General features: G+C 46.4%; 1 protein-coding gene across 1 annotated transcript in view; it reads left to right on the top strand.

The window, feature by feature from the left end:
- Positions 1–2,067, top strand: part of LOC144119988 (uncharacterized) — a 161,699-nt gene extending 159,632 nt beyond the window's left edge. The window contains exons 21-22 of the mRNA XM_077652477.1: positions 799–875; positions 1,870–2,067. Coding sequence (XP_077508603.1) covers positions 799–875; positions 1,870–2,023 — 231 coding nt within the window. The 3' untranslated portion in view covers positions 2,024–2,067. The remainder of the gene's footprint in view (positions 1–798; positions 876–1,869) is intronic.
- The last annotated feature ends 13,027 nt before the right edge of the window (positions 2,068–15,094 follow it).

The raw sequence follows: 15,094 nt of genomic DNA on the forward strand, positions 1-15,094 counted from the left end.
ACAGGAATAACTATGCAAAGCATCACGAATAAGGCTGCCGATAAGACAGTTTCGTCTCGATTTAAAAATGTGCCGTTTCACGTTTGTGTGGCATAGGTGACCTCACGACAAAGAAATTCATCCCTTCGGCGGGAGGTGCCAAATACAAACGCCAGCAAAAAGTTACATGGGTTTCATGACCCTCATTTTGAGATAAGTAATTCCCGCCGTTAGCGATATTTTACGCCACTTTTTCTGTGTACATGCTGTGAAGAGTTTCTGCTACCGCATCACTGGTTTGGTGGTAGTGTTAAATTTTTTGTGTGGAATTTATTCGCGACCTTGTTTCTGGCAGTGTTGGCTTTCGGCTACTTTCAATCTTGTTGAAAAGCTGTGTACATGCTGTGAAGAGTTTCTGGTACCGCATCACTGGTTTAACGATGGTAGTGTTAAATTTTTTGTGTGGAATTTATTCGCGACCTTGTTTCTGGCAGTGTTGGCTTTCGGCTACTTTCAATCTTGTTGAAAAGCTGTGTACATGCTGTGAAGAGTTTCTGGTACCGCATCAATGGTTTGGTGGTAGTGTTAAATTTTCTGTGTGGAAATTATTCGCGACCTTGTTTCTGGCAGCGTTGGCTTTCGGCTACTTTCAATCTTGTTGAAAAGCGGCCCTGCGCTCTTTAGTCCAAAGGATTTGAAAAATTATACATTAGTGAACATTTTTTTGTTACCACACTTTTTGCAGGCGTCTACGGTTTGGGCTTTCATTCACAATGTTTATATCGCTTACAAGACACTGCCTATTTTTGCTCTTCGCAGACGCGGTGTGAGTACATGTATCAGGACCCCAAAATCGAGTATCCCAAAAGACTCAGCGGAGCTTCTCCAGAAGAAAAGTAGGACACTTTTCAATTCATCTCTTCACTTAGTCTTTCATTGTTATATTTTAGTTCGGATTTAATAGTATCTTGCATGAGTTCTAACTACGCAGCCATAGAAGAGTCAATGATGTCTGCACATTTTCAAGATTATAAACGAAATATGACTATGGTTGAGGTAGTTCTTTTAACTCTATTATATTGTACCAGACAAGTAGAACTATTTATGAATGCTTAACCGCGGGAGCAAATAGTTGTTCTTCGTCTTTTGAATGAAATATAAAGCACGTCGTTTCACATCTACAGTTAATTTTATTACAGTCTGTGTATTGCTTCGCCTTATAAAAAAACCTTCAGTTACAAATTCTTGCCAACTTTTCTCATTTTGATTTTGTTTTTGTTGTGTAATGTGGTGTGAATTGTAAATCATTGCAAGGACTTTTCGGTATGATGTGAACTTATCAGTTGCTCGGTTAATCGATTTATTACTGTGCTTTGTGTGGAGTTCTTTCCTGACACGCAGGGCTCCGCACTACAAATTCAGTTTATGTTAATGTTTCCTTCCACCATTATTTCGAGTGCACGTATTGTTCCCGGCACGTCTCCTGCACTCTGCCTGCCATTTTACCAAGTCCAGCTCTTTACAGAACTTTACACTGGCGTAACACCACCTACCTTCGGAAACAAGAGGAGGGCGGGGAATCATAACTGGAGTGTGTGCCATACCTGTCATAAAAAACGGTCGAAAATTTCCTATTCCCTTACAGTGTTTCCTAACTTGCGGCACACAAAAAGTAAGAGGCGGAAATGATTTGATATGAGAGCAAGCTGGCTATATAAGAGGTCTTTTGTTCCCGGTGTCGTAAATCACGTAAAATGTTTTTTAGCACTCCTTTCTTTGTGCGGTGCAATGACTCAAGTTCAAATGAATTTTTTGGCGCATTTATCAGCTGCAGCTTGCAAGCATGAAGCGCGACCCGCTTCACAAAATTAATATTGATTTTCTTTGTAGGATCAACCTTGTCTTTGCACAGAGCAACCAGCTTTTCGCCAACCGCTTTGGCTGTGGCAAAGGTCGCCCAATGGCCACGATCGTTGACTGCAAATTACCAGTGCTCCTACTGAAAAAGGGAACTGAGAAGGACTATCCAGGAGTGTATTTATAGACGGTGCCGCAGAGTGTGTCAAAATAAAAACCTCTAGTGTGAGTTCTTTTAAAGTTGTTTTCTTTAGTTTGAAACTGCCTGTGTGGCTAAGCCGATATTTATAAAATAGGAATAAAAGAACAGTGAGCAATGCAATGCACCTTCTTCCATGATACATGGAAGCCGGGGCCGACACAGCAGTTGCACTGTTACTTTAGTGATTCACTAGTGTGTTGCCGACTAATAAAGGGGCAGAGTTTTTGTGGCTTCTTGCATGTAAATTTTTTCTTTCACTGGTAACGTGTTGACTTCAGTACTTGAGCAGTAGTAGTGCTGATTGCGAATTTTTATGGTGCAAAGGCTACTATGGCAAAAGAGCCCCATGGCAGAAGGTATTTTCGATTAATCAAGGTGTGGTCAAAGATCCATTTTCTAAGCATCTCACCCGTGATTAGCCGAGTACAGGTGAGGGGAAATGTCGTACCCAATGTATCACCGGTGGGTAAACGGCGGCCCTGGGGATCGAACACCTGCGGAGGGAGGGGGGGGGGGGGACTCCAGTGCCGACGGGTAGTGCGTTAGTGCGGACAGTCAGGTAGGCAATCGGTAAAATAAATTTTTTCCTCAGCGACCTGCCAGGTTTCATCGAAATCTAGAATGGCAAAGAAAAATTGTTACCCCACTATATGTCTATCAAGGTCATCCCGCGGCGATTTTATTGAGCTCACGAACGTCAAAAGCTCACCTGTTTGAGTGTGTAGCCTGGAATTTTCCACGCCGAGTTTTTTTTTAGTTCTTGAAGTTTTCTTCCAGCACATTTAACGGTTCGGAATTACATTGATTTTTATTTCAGTGCAGCTAATTCTTTTTGTGCATTAAACAGTGCAGGGACAGCGTGAACGACCTTCACCAAATTAAATCCCTGTCATCTCTTCCCACAACGTTTGACGACACGGGAACAGTACTAAGCCGAAATTATTACTTCTCTTAACATTTAAAGGAAGGTATGCAGACATCCGCATAGTAAAATGAAGCGGTTCAGAGAAAGATTGAAACTACTGTCTTGCTCAAGCTACCAAAAAGGATGATAGGGGGAGTGAAAGGAGGCTCGAAGAATCCGCGGGGAGGTGGGGAGGAGGGGAAGGGGAGGAAGGAGCATTATGATCATCAGCCTAACAACACCCACAGCGGGGTAGAACGCATCTCCAATGTCTCTCAAGTTAAACCCATGCTTTTCCAGCTGCTTCCACCGTATGCCTGAAAACTTCTTAATCTCATCCGCCCACCTAACTTTCTCCAGCCCCCTGCTATGCTTGACTTCTCTTAGAATCTACCCCGTTATCCTTAAGGACCAGCGGTTTTTTAGCCCTCGGTTTGCATGCAGGAGGAAAATACTTTATTGCGAGAGAAATATAAATAATTGTTGGCTTGATGTGCAATTGGAAAAGTAATATTTACTTGAAAATTAAATAAACGCCCCTTAATGTTCCCTATATAACGCGTCACAAGACTTCTACTGCCAAAGCATGGCCAATATGCTTCTGCTCGCCACTGTAGAGGCAATAAAAAAAACGCGAACAGAGCGGATGATAGCCATATGTTGTTCGCATTTCTTTTGATAGCGCTTTTAATTCGGCGGTAGGAAAAACACGCAGATGTGGTCCTTGATGGATTTTAAGACGTCTGTAACGTCTTTTTTCTACCACGCAGGTATTAGCGCTATCAAAATAAATTCGAACAGTGCACCGTATAGGCGCCGCATTGTTCGAGTTTCTTTCCATCGCGACGGTACTTTCCCAATCCAGGGCGTCATATACTCTTGGTGCTGTCCCGCAACTGTCGATCAGGCTTATTAGACCTTAAACGGTATCGCTGAACAGGAATCTCCTAGCCCTCTGGCATATGGCTGTGTCTCTTGCATTGCCTTCGTGTTTACCTGGCATTCTCATGCTATGTCAGGTATTTCACAGAAGATTTTTCAGAGCTTCAGAGAAAGACTTGGATGTACCTTTCAAAAATATGCTTTTTCGGGTAAAAACATGGCGTTTTGCAGCATAGTATAACCAGTGTTAGCGGACACCGGAAAACCGGTGAACTGTCTTAAGTAGTAAGCTGGTTAACTATTCATGAGAATTAATTTTTAGCTAGCACACCAAGGCAACTTGTTGCAATTAGAGAATCGTAGCCTGTCGTTAGTAACAGCCACATCATTCATGCCCCGCATTGCCGTACAAAAAAAATTGAAAAGGAAAAAGTTATAAGACGTTCGTATGAAGTATTGAATGCATTGGTCCATTGTTCTGATTTATGTAGCAAAAGTTTTCGTTTAAAGTATTTACATTGGTCGCATCGAACAGTTAAGACTGCTTAGAAAACCATTGAGGAACGTTTTTGCCAACGGAAAAAAATGTTAATAAAAATAAAAATGCAACACTGTCGCCGGTTGATGCGCAAATATATTGATTGTTGTAGTGAAATATTACATTACATGAAAACACTGCGTTCATAAACGGTTTCCCGCTCAAATATGCTTCTGTGTTGGTTGTGGTTTTTGAATTTTTAAAACGGGATTACCATCGGCACACTGGCTGGACAAAATATGGCTACATTGTGCCGAAATGCATACGCTTTCGGAAAGCATGCAGGCAAAGTAATCTTTCGAGTGCGCGTACCGAGTCTACAAATCGAAATTTGTGGAGCCACATCAAGTGTAACCGCGTTTTCTGAATCATTAAAACTGATAAGGCTGAGCACCAATATTTAGAAGGTAAGAAGTTATGTATTCAAATAAGTTAACCTGCTTACTACCTAAAACGATTAACCGGTTTTCTGGTTTCACTTAACACTGGCAATACAATGCAGAAAAGTTATACTTTTGCCTCAAAAAGCTTACTTTGGAGAATTACTTTGGCTTTCTTCGGAAGCCTGGTACACATTAGATCACCAGTAGGCGCGTTCTTCCGAAGCCTCTCTTCTTTGCCCGGTCGTTGTATCGAATTGACCGAAGTCTAACGACAGCCGCAGAAGGCAACTCGTCTTTCGTCCATCCTGACGTCTGGAAGACGTTCCTGAAGGCGTAAGACTGCTGAATGTTATCGTTGTGACTGAAGAAAAGTGCACGGGCCTGCCGACTGGCTCAAGCTCAGACACACACGCTGCCACGTGCAGGCAGTAGGAGAGTTGAAGGAGATGTGGGAGGAAAGAAGGAAAGAAGGAATGAATGAAAAGTGCAACCCTCATTGCATATTTCGTATTTGATCTTGCGGTTTAATACTGGCATTTTGAGCGTTAACAATTCACTCTCCCTTATACCTAGCCTCTCACAACGGTACGTCAGTTTAGGCTCATGAAGGCGCGAAAGGCCGCGCATGACTACATTGAAAGGCAGCACTGCATGCGCGTTGAAGGCCTCGCATGAGTGCAAACTCTGAAGCCAGCGTGCAAAATCACCTAAACGGGGTCAAACGAAGCCAGCGAAGTCACCTGTCGTCAACCCAAGCTCGCTAAATTGGTGCTGCCCTAATTAGGGTGATTTAAATCTCACAATGCTTTGTTAACGAAATGTCTGTCATTGGGAAGCGCATTCATGGCTGTGGGCTATTGAACCTCAAGAATTTCTGCTTCGCTGCCCAGGATCTAACCATATTAGGGTACGTGGTTTCCAAGGACTGGCTTCTCCCCGGCGGATCCTTCCAAACTTCGCGCCCTGGCTTATTTCCTCAAGCACCCTCCCTTAAAGAGCTCGGCAGCTCTATTGGCACCTCCTTTTTTTTATGCCGTTCCGTCCGAAATTTCGCTTCCATTCTAGCTACTCAGAGGCATACTTTTTGGTAGCTCCCACTTTCTGTTCAGCCACCCGCAATTCAAACTCCTCCACAAAAATGCCTCTGCAATCGAAAACGTCCACAGGCCAGTCCTGGCATTCATTAGCATTCGTTAGGCCTATACGCAGATATCCGTCAATTCGGACGACATCCCGAAAATTGCAATCATTACACCTTTCGGATTGTTCGAGTTTCCTTTCATGAGCTTTCACCTGAGGAACACTCGACGTACATTTCAACGCTTCATCGACGGAGTCGTCCGTGGCCTCGGCTTCCACTTCTTCTATCTTGACGACATATTGGTCTTTTCCCATAACGTCGACGAACACCACGCGCACCTCCGCCTATCTTTCCAACGCCTCGATGACCACGGCCTACTCGTCATTGTGAAAAAGAGCACGCTTCAAAATTACCACCAACCCATCACAGCTAAAGACCTTCGCCGTTTCCTTGGCATGCTCAACTTTTAAACGCGTTTCTTGCCCCAACCAGCCGACTACCAGGCTCCCCTCCATGATGGCTTGGCTGGTCTACGACAAAACCAACCCGTCACGTGGACACCGACTTTAACGCAACTTTTCGAACGATGAAAAGCTGCTCTCTGCACCGCCACACTTCTCTCCCATCCCGTGTCAGAAGCTCTTTTGGAGCTCTTCACGGATGCCTCCGTCGCCTCCGTCGCCTCTTCAGGGACGCCTCCGCCTTCGGCGCCGCCCTTATGCAACACGTAGACGCCACCTGACATCCCTTGGCGTTCTTCTCCAAGAAACTCTCAGCTCGGAAAACGACCGCTTCTGCGGCCAGTCTCACCAACGAAACCGCGGCCCCCGCCCTATCGAGTGTACCAGCGTACTACAGGGAACTTCTGGCGATATACACATTCTCGGAGCACAGCACTCCACTATCTACACCGACCTCTGACCTACGCCTTCTTTTAACGCCGCGACAACCTCCCGCCGGTCCAGCAGAACCAGCTCTCGTTCATTCCCCAGTTTACCAGCGACATCCAACATGTCCGCGGAAAGGACAACGTGGTCGCCGACGGGCTTTCACATGTGCCAGCTATCAGCTCTTCGCAGATAACAGCTGACGTCCTCGCCTAGGCTCAGACTACGGACGTCTAACTGCAAGAACTTCTTAAGGGCGGATCCCAACTGCAGCTGCAACTAGACACCATACCTGGATCGACAACGACTATCTACTGCGACAAGTCAACAGCCCGAAGCAGGCCTTACGTGCCCCTTTCCCATCGCTGTGGCCTCTTCAACCAGGTGCATAACCTCAGCCGTGCCGGCATACACATCTCTACACGCCTCGTGGCCGACCGCTATGTCTGGCCCTAAGTGCAGCGCGATTGCCGCACTTGGGCACGCTCTTCCATTGAATGCCAGCGCGCTGAAGTCACCAGGCATGTCACGTCACCGCTCGGAGCATTCGCCCAGCCCTGTAGTCGGGTTTAAAACGTCCGCTTTAAAATAATAGGACCATTTCCTCCAGCTGGACCCTATCGCTACTGCCTCACCGCCATAGATCGGTATTCTCGATGGTCTGAGGCATGGCCCCTCGAGAGAATGGCCGAGGAAGACGTCGCCTCGCCCTTCTTCGCTGGCTGATTACTCGCTTCAGGCCCCCTCGCTGGGTCACCAGCGATCAAGGACGACAGTTTAATCGTGCCTTTTCAGACTCCTCGGGCTGACCATCGGGTTCGAACGCTCGAGGACCACCAGCTACCACCGCTTCGCCAACGGTGTGATCGAGCGTTTCCACCTACAGTTCAAAGCATCCATCATGTGCCACCAGGACTCGACCTGGCTCGAAGCCATCCCAGCCGTCGCGCTTGGTCTTCGCGCCACCTTCAAACCGGACATTCCGGCTACACCCGCAGAGCTCGTCTACGTGGAACCACTCCGCGAATTTCTTGCTTTACCGCCACCCACCACTGCGACCTCAGATCGCACCATTTTCGTCGCCCGGCTCAGACGCACCATCGCTGCCCTCCACCGTTACCTGCAGCTCACCGCTGTAAGATTGCCATTGTCGTCTTCAGGGATATGGCAACGTGCACGCCCACTTTTCTCCGCGACGACACCGTCCGCAGGCCTTTCCAGGCACTTTACAGCGAATCCTACCCAGTTCTACGTCACGACGACAAAACCTGCGCCCTGCGCGTTAACGGCGGGAACGACGTCCGCATTTTGAGAGACCGGCTGAAGCCAGCCTGCGTCGATTCCGCTGAACCAGGAAATACCAGTGAACCCACAGGCATTCATACACGACCACCGACATCGCAGCCTGCTTCCGTCACTACAAGCTATGGACGTCGGGTACGCTGCAGAGATTTTTACAAGCCTTGACGGCTCTCCACTCAGCGAGGGGGGGGGGAAGAGGGAGTTATGTGGCTGCACATGTTCTGCATATTTCCGCGCAGCCTCTGCCTCGTCATTATCCGGCCAAGCGTAACACGACCACACCCTGTACGGGTTACTGATAAAACACAGCGCCCCCGCTGCGTCACCCGAGGCATGCATCACCGACGGTGGCTACAAAAACGGGCTGCCCGGCTGGGAAGAGCGGCTTTCTTCCTTCCTCTACCGAGACGTGCATAGCGTTTGTATGATCGTCCACTGCCATTGAGAAGTGATTAAACAGTTGCTACGTTTATGTTGGCATCCGCCCTTCACAAAACAACATCCCACAACCTTTTCAACTTGTTGCAAAAATTTATTGCAGATTTGGTGCGTCTTTGTCGCCTTGTGTTGCCTTTGCATACTACTTAGTATGCACGCTGGAACAATTTTTTGCTTGATGAAGGTTTTGCATGAGCAATTTCTATTTCCGTCACAAAATGAAAGCGCCTAAATATTTTAATTCTCTCGCTTTGTCTGCTGTGCTGTACATTGTACACAAACCTGTTTATTCAATGTGTAGCTTGTTACCACTTTAGAATTGCATTTAACGTTACGATTGTTGTAGTGATTCAAGTATTCTGATTTATGCTGTCATTCTCATCCATGAGGTGCCTAGGAGATTCATAAATCGTTTCATGATTTTAGAAAAACTTCCCTTGCTACAACGAACATAAGATAAATACTTAAACTATGGTAGGCTTTGAATGCAGTTTGAATAATCGATAGGTCATTGCTGGGCTGCAAAAGAAACGTTTTTCGGCACTTTTGCTTGCGATATTTCTGCTAGAAACGAAAGGAGCCTTCACAGCGGCACAAAAGAACGGTTACGCTCTTGCTTTTCTTTAATTGAAGTAATATTTAAAAAAATGCCATAGGTCTAAGAATACTCTGCGGCCCACCCCACCATTTCATTTCTTTACGGCACTCAGCAATCAGCAAAAAGTAAGTGCAGAACACCACCGGAGCCCAAGGCTGTCTCACAAAGAACTTCGATGCAAGCTGACACGCCGTCTTTAGCGTGTGTCTTGAGAACCACCTTCACTTTAGCATCTGACGAAGATTGCTTGTGAGATCAGTAGACGCATAAAAGTTGGCGGCGACCTTTCGGCGCTGCTCCGCATTTCCTGAAGGCTTCCTGGTATTTCCACAGCGATGCAGCGAGCGAAGAAGCAGTGTCATGTCTAGAGTACCGTTAGCTCACATCGCAAGCTGGCCGGCCTAAAGGCACTGTTCTCAATACTAACATCATATCTGAAGCAGAGGGCATCGCAGTGGTTACTCTGCGCCCCATTCGGTGCAGGGTTATTAATTTCCAAGGACCAGTCAGACCTTGACCGCATTAAGGAGGCTGTCAACTACATAGACGTGACTCGCACCTCGATAACTCTTCAGATCCACGAGCAGACAAACCCTCAGGCCTGGCATAGGAGACCAAGATTGCTGCTCTAAACTACCGGAACCAACTGCTGCAGCTGAATCCTACCACCTGCAAGGTGCGCGTTGCTTATGAAGATAAAGGCGGCACTTCTGCACTCGTTATTGAAGCAAACCTTGATGCGTTTCGCCGCCTGATGGCAGCCAGATGTGTGATTGCTTGCTGGACCTCAATCGCAGTCCTTGAGGACTTCCATGTTCCCCTTTGTGCACACTGCTCTGAACATGGGCACGGGCTGAGCCGAAGCCCGCACGCCGACGACCCGTCAACAGCCGTCTGCACGCAACAGTCACCGAAACCAAGGTGCATAGGAGAATGTTTCTATTTTTTTAATATCTAGTGCCAATCCATTAGATTTAAAGAAAATTACTTATAAAGCAGCAGAAAAAACAACCATGCCGCCGGTGGAATCCGAACCCACAACCTCCGAATATCGCGTCCGGTGCTCTTACCAACTAAGCGACGGCGACGGCTATCCAATCTGCTGCTTTCGTGCGTATTTATGCTTTGCGTGTAAGCGAACCTTGAGAGTGTTCACCAGCGCCACCCTCGTCTATAGCGGTGGACGTAGCACGTCCGGTAATATTGCAAGTGTGACGTAGAACGTCATCTAACGGCGAGGGCGGAAACTGTGCGAGAGCTCTCTTATGCTACTTATGACCTCATGACTGCCAGAACCGAGACCCCCGTTAAGCTATTAGCAGACGAGGTTCTGCTGCTTTATAAGTAATTTTCTTTAAAACTAATTGATTGGCACTAGATAATAAAAAATAGAAACATTCCCCTATGCGCCTTGGTTTCGGTGACTGTTGGCTTCCATAATATATTTGTCAAACGAGCCCCTCACTTCATTTGCCTTGTCTGCTAATAGCTTAACGGGAATCTCGGTTCTGGCAGTCTTGATGTCATAGGTAGCATAAGAGGGCTCTCGCACAGTTTCCGCCCTCGCCGTTAGATGACGTTCTACGTCACACGTGCGGTATTACAGGACGTGCTACGTCCACCGCTATGGACGAGGGTGGCGCTGGTGAACACTCTCAAGGTTCGCTTACACGCAAAGCATAAATACGCACCAAAGCAACAGATTGGACAGCCGTCGCCGTAGCTCAGTTGGTAAGAGCACCGGACGCGATATTCGGAGGTCGTGGGTTCGGATCCCACCGGCGCCAAGGTTTTTTTCTCCTGCTTTATAAGTAATTTCCTTTAAAACTAATTGATTGGCACTAGATATTAAAAAAATAGAAACATTCCCCTATGCACCTTGGTTTCGGTGACTGTTGGCTTCCATAATATATCGCTTCCAACAGTATCGCGAATGGTATTCTCTTCGTTAGGGCAGACAAGGCAAATGAATTAAGGACTCGTTTGACAAACATATGAAGGAAGCCAATGGTCACCAAAACCAAAGTGCACTGGGAAATACTTCTTTTTTAAGTTGTAGTGGCAATCCATTCTTCTCATCGATTACACTACAAATTAAAAAGAAAAAGATTTCCCTATGCACCTTGGTTTCGGTGACTGCTGGCGGCGAAGTATACGCTTCGTTTAAAGGAACATCTTTATTTTACTCGACGTTTCATCGGAGGACTGACCTCCGAGTGGTGGACTGCGAGTCATCACGCACTGAGCACAAGCACGTGCCATTTTTTAACACTTCTTTTTTCATTTCTCTTTTTTTGGGGCATTAACTCGGGAGTAGTAGCAGTAGTAGAAAACATTTATTCCAAAAAGGTAGGATAGAGAGGCGAAAATACAGATTTTGGGTGGAGTCCTTACTTCAGGACCCCAATGTCCACCGCAGTTGCTCTTGCTTAGGATATCAGCTTTCGCTGCGTCGCCAAGTCACAGCTGAGCAGGGCAGAATCCCACTTTTCCTCGGAGAGATGTTTGTCTAGTTCGGGGGGGCTTCGGACCGGAGCAGCCCCATGTTACATGATATGTTGTTGGAATTTCGCCACACCAAGGGCAGACTCGGGAGCATTCTAGGAGCTTCTGTCCAACTCTTGTAAATACTGGTCTTTAAGAGTCATGTACCACTCTTATGAAGACTGGTAATCAGTCGAAACATGAAACGTTAGCAAACCCGTAACTGTGTTTCTCTGTATGAGTCTATTTCACACACACACACACACACACACACACACACACACACACACACACACACACACACACACACACACACACACACACACACACACACACACACACACACACACACACACACACACACACACACACACACACACACACACACACACACACACACACACGCACACGCACACGCACACGCACACGGACGCACACGCACGCACGCACGCACGCACACACACACACACGCACGCACGCACGCACACACACACACACGCACACACACACACACACACGCACGCACGCACACACACACACACACACGCACGCACGCACGCACACACACATGAAGTTTTTGATTAAAAAATACTTCCTTTCATTGCCCCACCTCGAGAACCGCGGAAGAGAAGGGTTACTAATATTATATCAAGTAACTCAGCACTGTAGGCAACTTCTCTTGCCCTATGTGAAGCCTAATAATCAGCGAACGGTGGCATGGAGACGTCTTCAAACCGGCGTCTACCCGCACCCAATATTATTTAAACACATTATGCCGGAAATTCACGATTAAAATTGTAAGAAATGTGGAGCGAGAGGTACCCTCGACCATAATATTTGCGAGTGCAAGCAATCGCCAGGCAGGGCGAATAAAATAGATAGTAGAGACGCCTGTGAGACCTTGCTGCGTAGCGAAGTTAGGAGGACAGGTGAGGTGTATACAGTACTAAAGGATGGACACATACTGTGCTATCGCGGATTAGAGGATAGACGAGAACTAGGTGCGGGATTCCTCATTAATAAGGACATAGCAGGCAATGTAGAGGAGTTCTATAGTATTAACGAGAGGGTACAAGCTATAGTAATTAGGCTCAATAGGAGATACAAGCTGAAAGTGGTGCAGGACTACGCACCTACATCCAGCCATGATGACCAGACCGTTGAAAGCTTCTATGAGGCCGTAGAATCGGCAATGAATAAAGTAAAATCGCAGTACACTGTACTGATGGGCGACTTCAACGCGAAGGTGGGCAAGAAGCAGGCTGACGACCACGCGGTAGGTGACTATGGGATAGGCTCTAGAAATAGCAGGGGAGAGTTATTAGTCGAATTCGCGGATGGAAATTATTTAAGGATCATGAATACCTTCTTCTGCAAACGAGAAAACAGGAAGTGGACCTGGAAGAGCCCCAATGGTGAAACTAAAAATGAAATCGACTTCATACTATGCGCTAAACCTGGCATCATTCAGGATGTGGCCGTCCTCGGAAAGGTGCGTTGTAGCGACCACAGAATGGTAAGGTCTAGAATTAGCTTAGACTTGAGGAGGGAACGGAAGAAGCTAGTGAAGAAGACGACCATTAACGAGTTAGCCGTACGAGGGAAAGCACAGGAGTTTAGGATAGCGCTGCAAAACAGATATTCGGCTTTAACTGAGGGAGACGATCTTGATGTTCATTCAATGAACGATAATCGGACATCAATAATTACGGAGTGCGCAGTAGAAGTAGGCGGTAGGACAGTTAGGAAGGATACTGGGAAGCTATCTCAGGTAACGAAAGATCTGATTAAGAAGCGCCAAAGCATGAAGGCGTCTACCCCTACCGATAGAATAGAACTAACGCAGCTATCAAAGTTAATAAATAAGCGCAAGGTAGCCGACATAAGGAAGTTTAATATGGAGAGAATCGAGCATGCTCTAAAGAACGGAGGTAGCCTAAAAGCAGTGAAGAGGAAACTAGGCATAGGTAAAAACCAGATGTATGCATTAAGAGACAAGCAGGGCAATGTCATTTGCAATATGGATAAGATAGTCAATGTAGTTGAAGAGTTCTATACAGACCTGTACAGTAGCCAATGTAATCAGAGCGCCCATGAGAAAGACAGCAGTGCACAGCAATGCGTCATCCCGCCACTAACGAAAGATGAAGTAAAGAAAGCCTTAGAAGCAATGGAAAGGGGAAAAGCAGCTGGGGAGGATCAGGTAACAGCAGATCTGTTGAAGGATGGAGGGGACATCGTGCTAGAAAAACTAGCCACCCTGTATACGCAATGCCTTATGACCTCGACTGTACCAGAAGCTTGGAAGAATGCAAACATTTTCTTAATTCATAAGAGGGGAGAGGCCAAGGACTTGAAAAATTACAGGCCGATCAGATTACTATCCATTGCCTACAAAGTATTTACTAAGGTAATCGCTAATAGAGTCAGGGCAACGTTAGACTTTAATCAAACAAATGATCAGGCAGGCTTTCGTAAAGGATATTCCACAATAGACCATATTCACACTATCAATCAGGTGATAGAGAAATGTGCAGAATATAACCAGCCTCTATATATAGCTTTCATTGATTACGAGAAAGCATTCGACTCAGTGGAAACCTCAGCAGTCATACAGGCATTGCGTAATCATGGGGTAGAAGAGCCTTATGTCAAAATACTTGAAGATATAAACAGCAACTGCACAGCTACTATAGTCCTCCATAAAGTCAGCAATAAAATTCCAATAAGGAAGGGCGTCAGGCAAGGAGACACGATCTCGCCAATGCTGTTCACCACATGCTTACAGGAGGTATTTCGAGGCCTGAATTGGGAACAGTTGGGAATAAGAATAAATGGAGAATACCTAAATAATCTGCGATTTGCTGATGACATTGCCTTGCTGAGTCACTAAGGAGGTGAACTGCAAATCATGATCAATGAGTTAGACAGGCAGAGCAGATAGATGGGTCTAAAAAAATAACATGCAGAAAACCAAGATAATGTCCAACAGCCTAGCAAGGGAACAACAGTTCACAATTGGCAACGAGAGCCTAGAAGCTGTGACGTAATACGTCTACTTAGGGCAGGTAGTGACAGCTGATCGGGATCATGAGAGGGAGATAACTAGAAGGATAAGAATGGGGTGGAGCGCATATGGCAAATTCTCGCAGATCATGAGTTCCAGTTTACCAATTTCCCTCAAGAGGAAAGTGTACAACAGCTTAATCTTACCGGTACTCACCTACGGGGCAGAAACTTGGAGGCTAACGAAAAGAGTTCAGCTTAAGTTAAGGACAACGCAGCGAGCCATGGAAAGAAAAATGATAGGTGTAACGTTAAGAGACCGGAAGCGGGCAGAGTGGGTGAGAGAACAAACACGCGTTAATGACATCCTAGTCGAAATCAAGAGAAAGAAATGGGCTTGGGCAGGGCATGTAATGCGAAGGCAAGATAACCGCTGGTCCTTAAGGGTAACGGAGTGGATTCCAAGAGAAAGTAAGCGTAGCAGGGGGCGGCAGAAGGTTAGGTGGGCGGATGAGATTAAGAAGTTTGCAGGCAAAAGGTGGATGCAGCTGGC

The sequence above is a fragment of the Amblyomma americanum genome, chromosome 2 (genome assembly GCF_052857255.1).
Source record: "Amblyomma americanum isolate KBUSLIRL-KWMA chromosome 2, ASM5285725v1, whole genome shotgun sequence".
Lineage (NCBI taxonomy): Eukaryota > Metazoa > Arthropoda > Arachnida > Ixodida > Ixodidae > Amblyomma > Amblyomma americanum.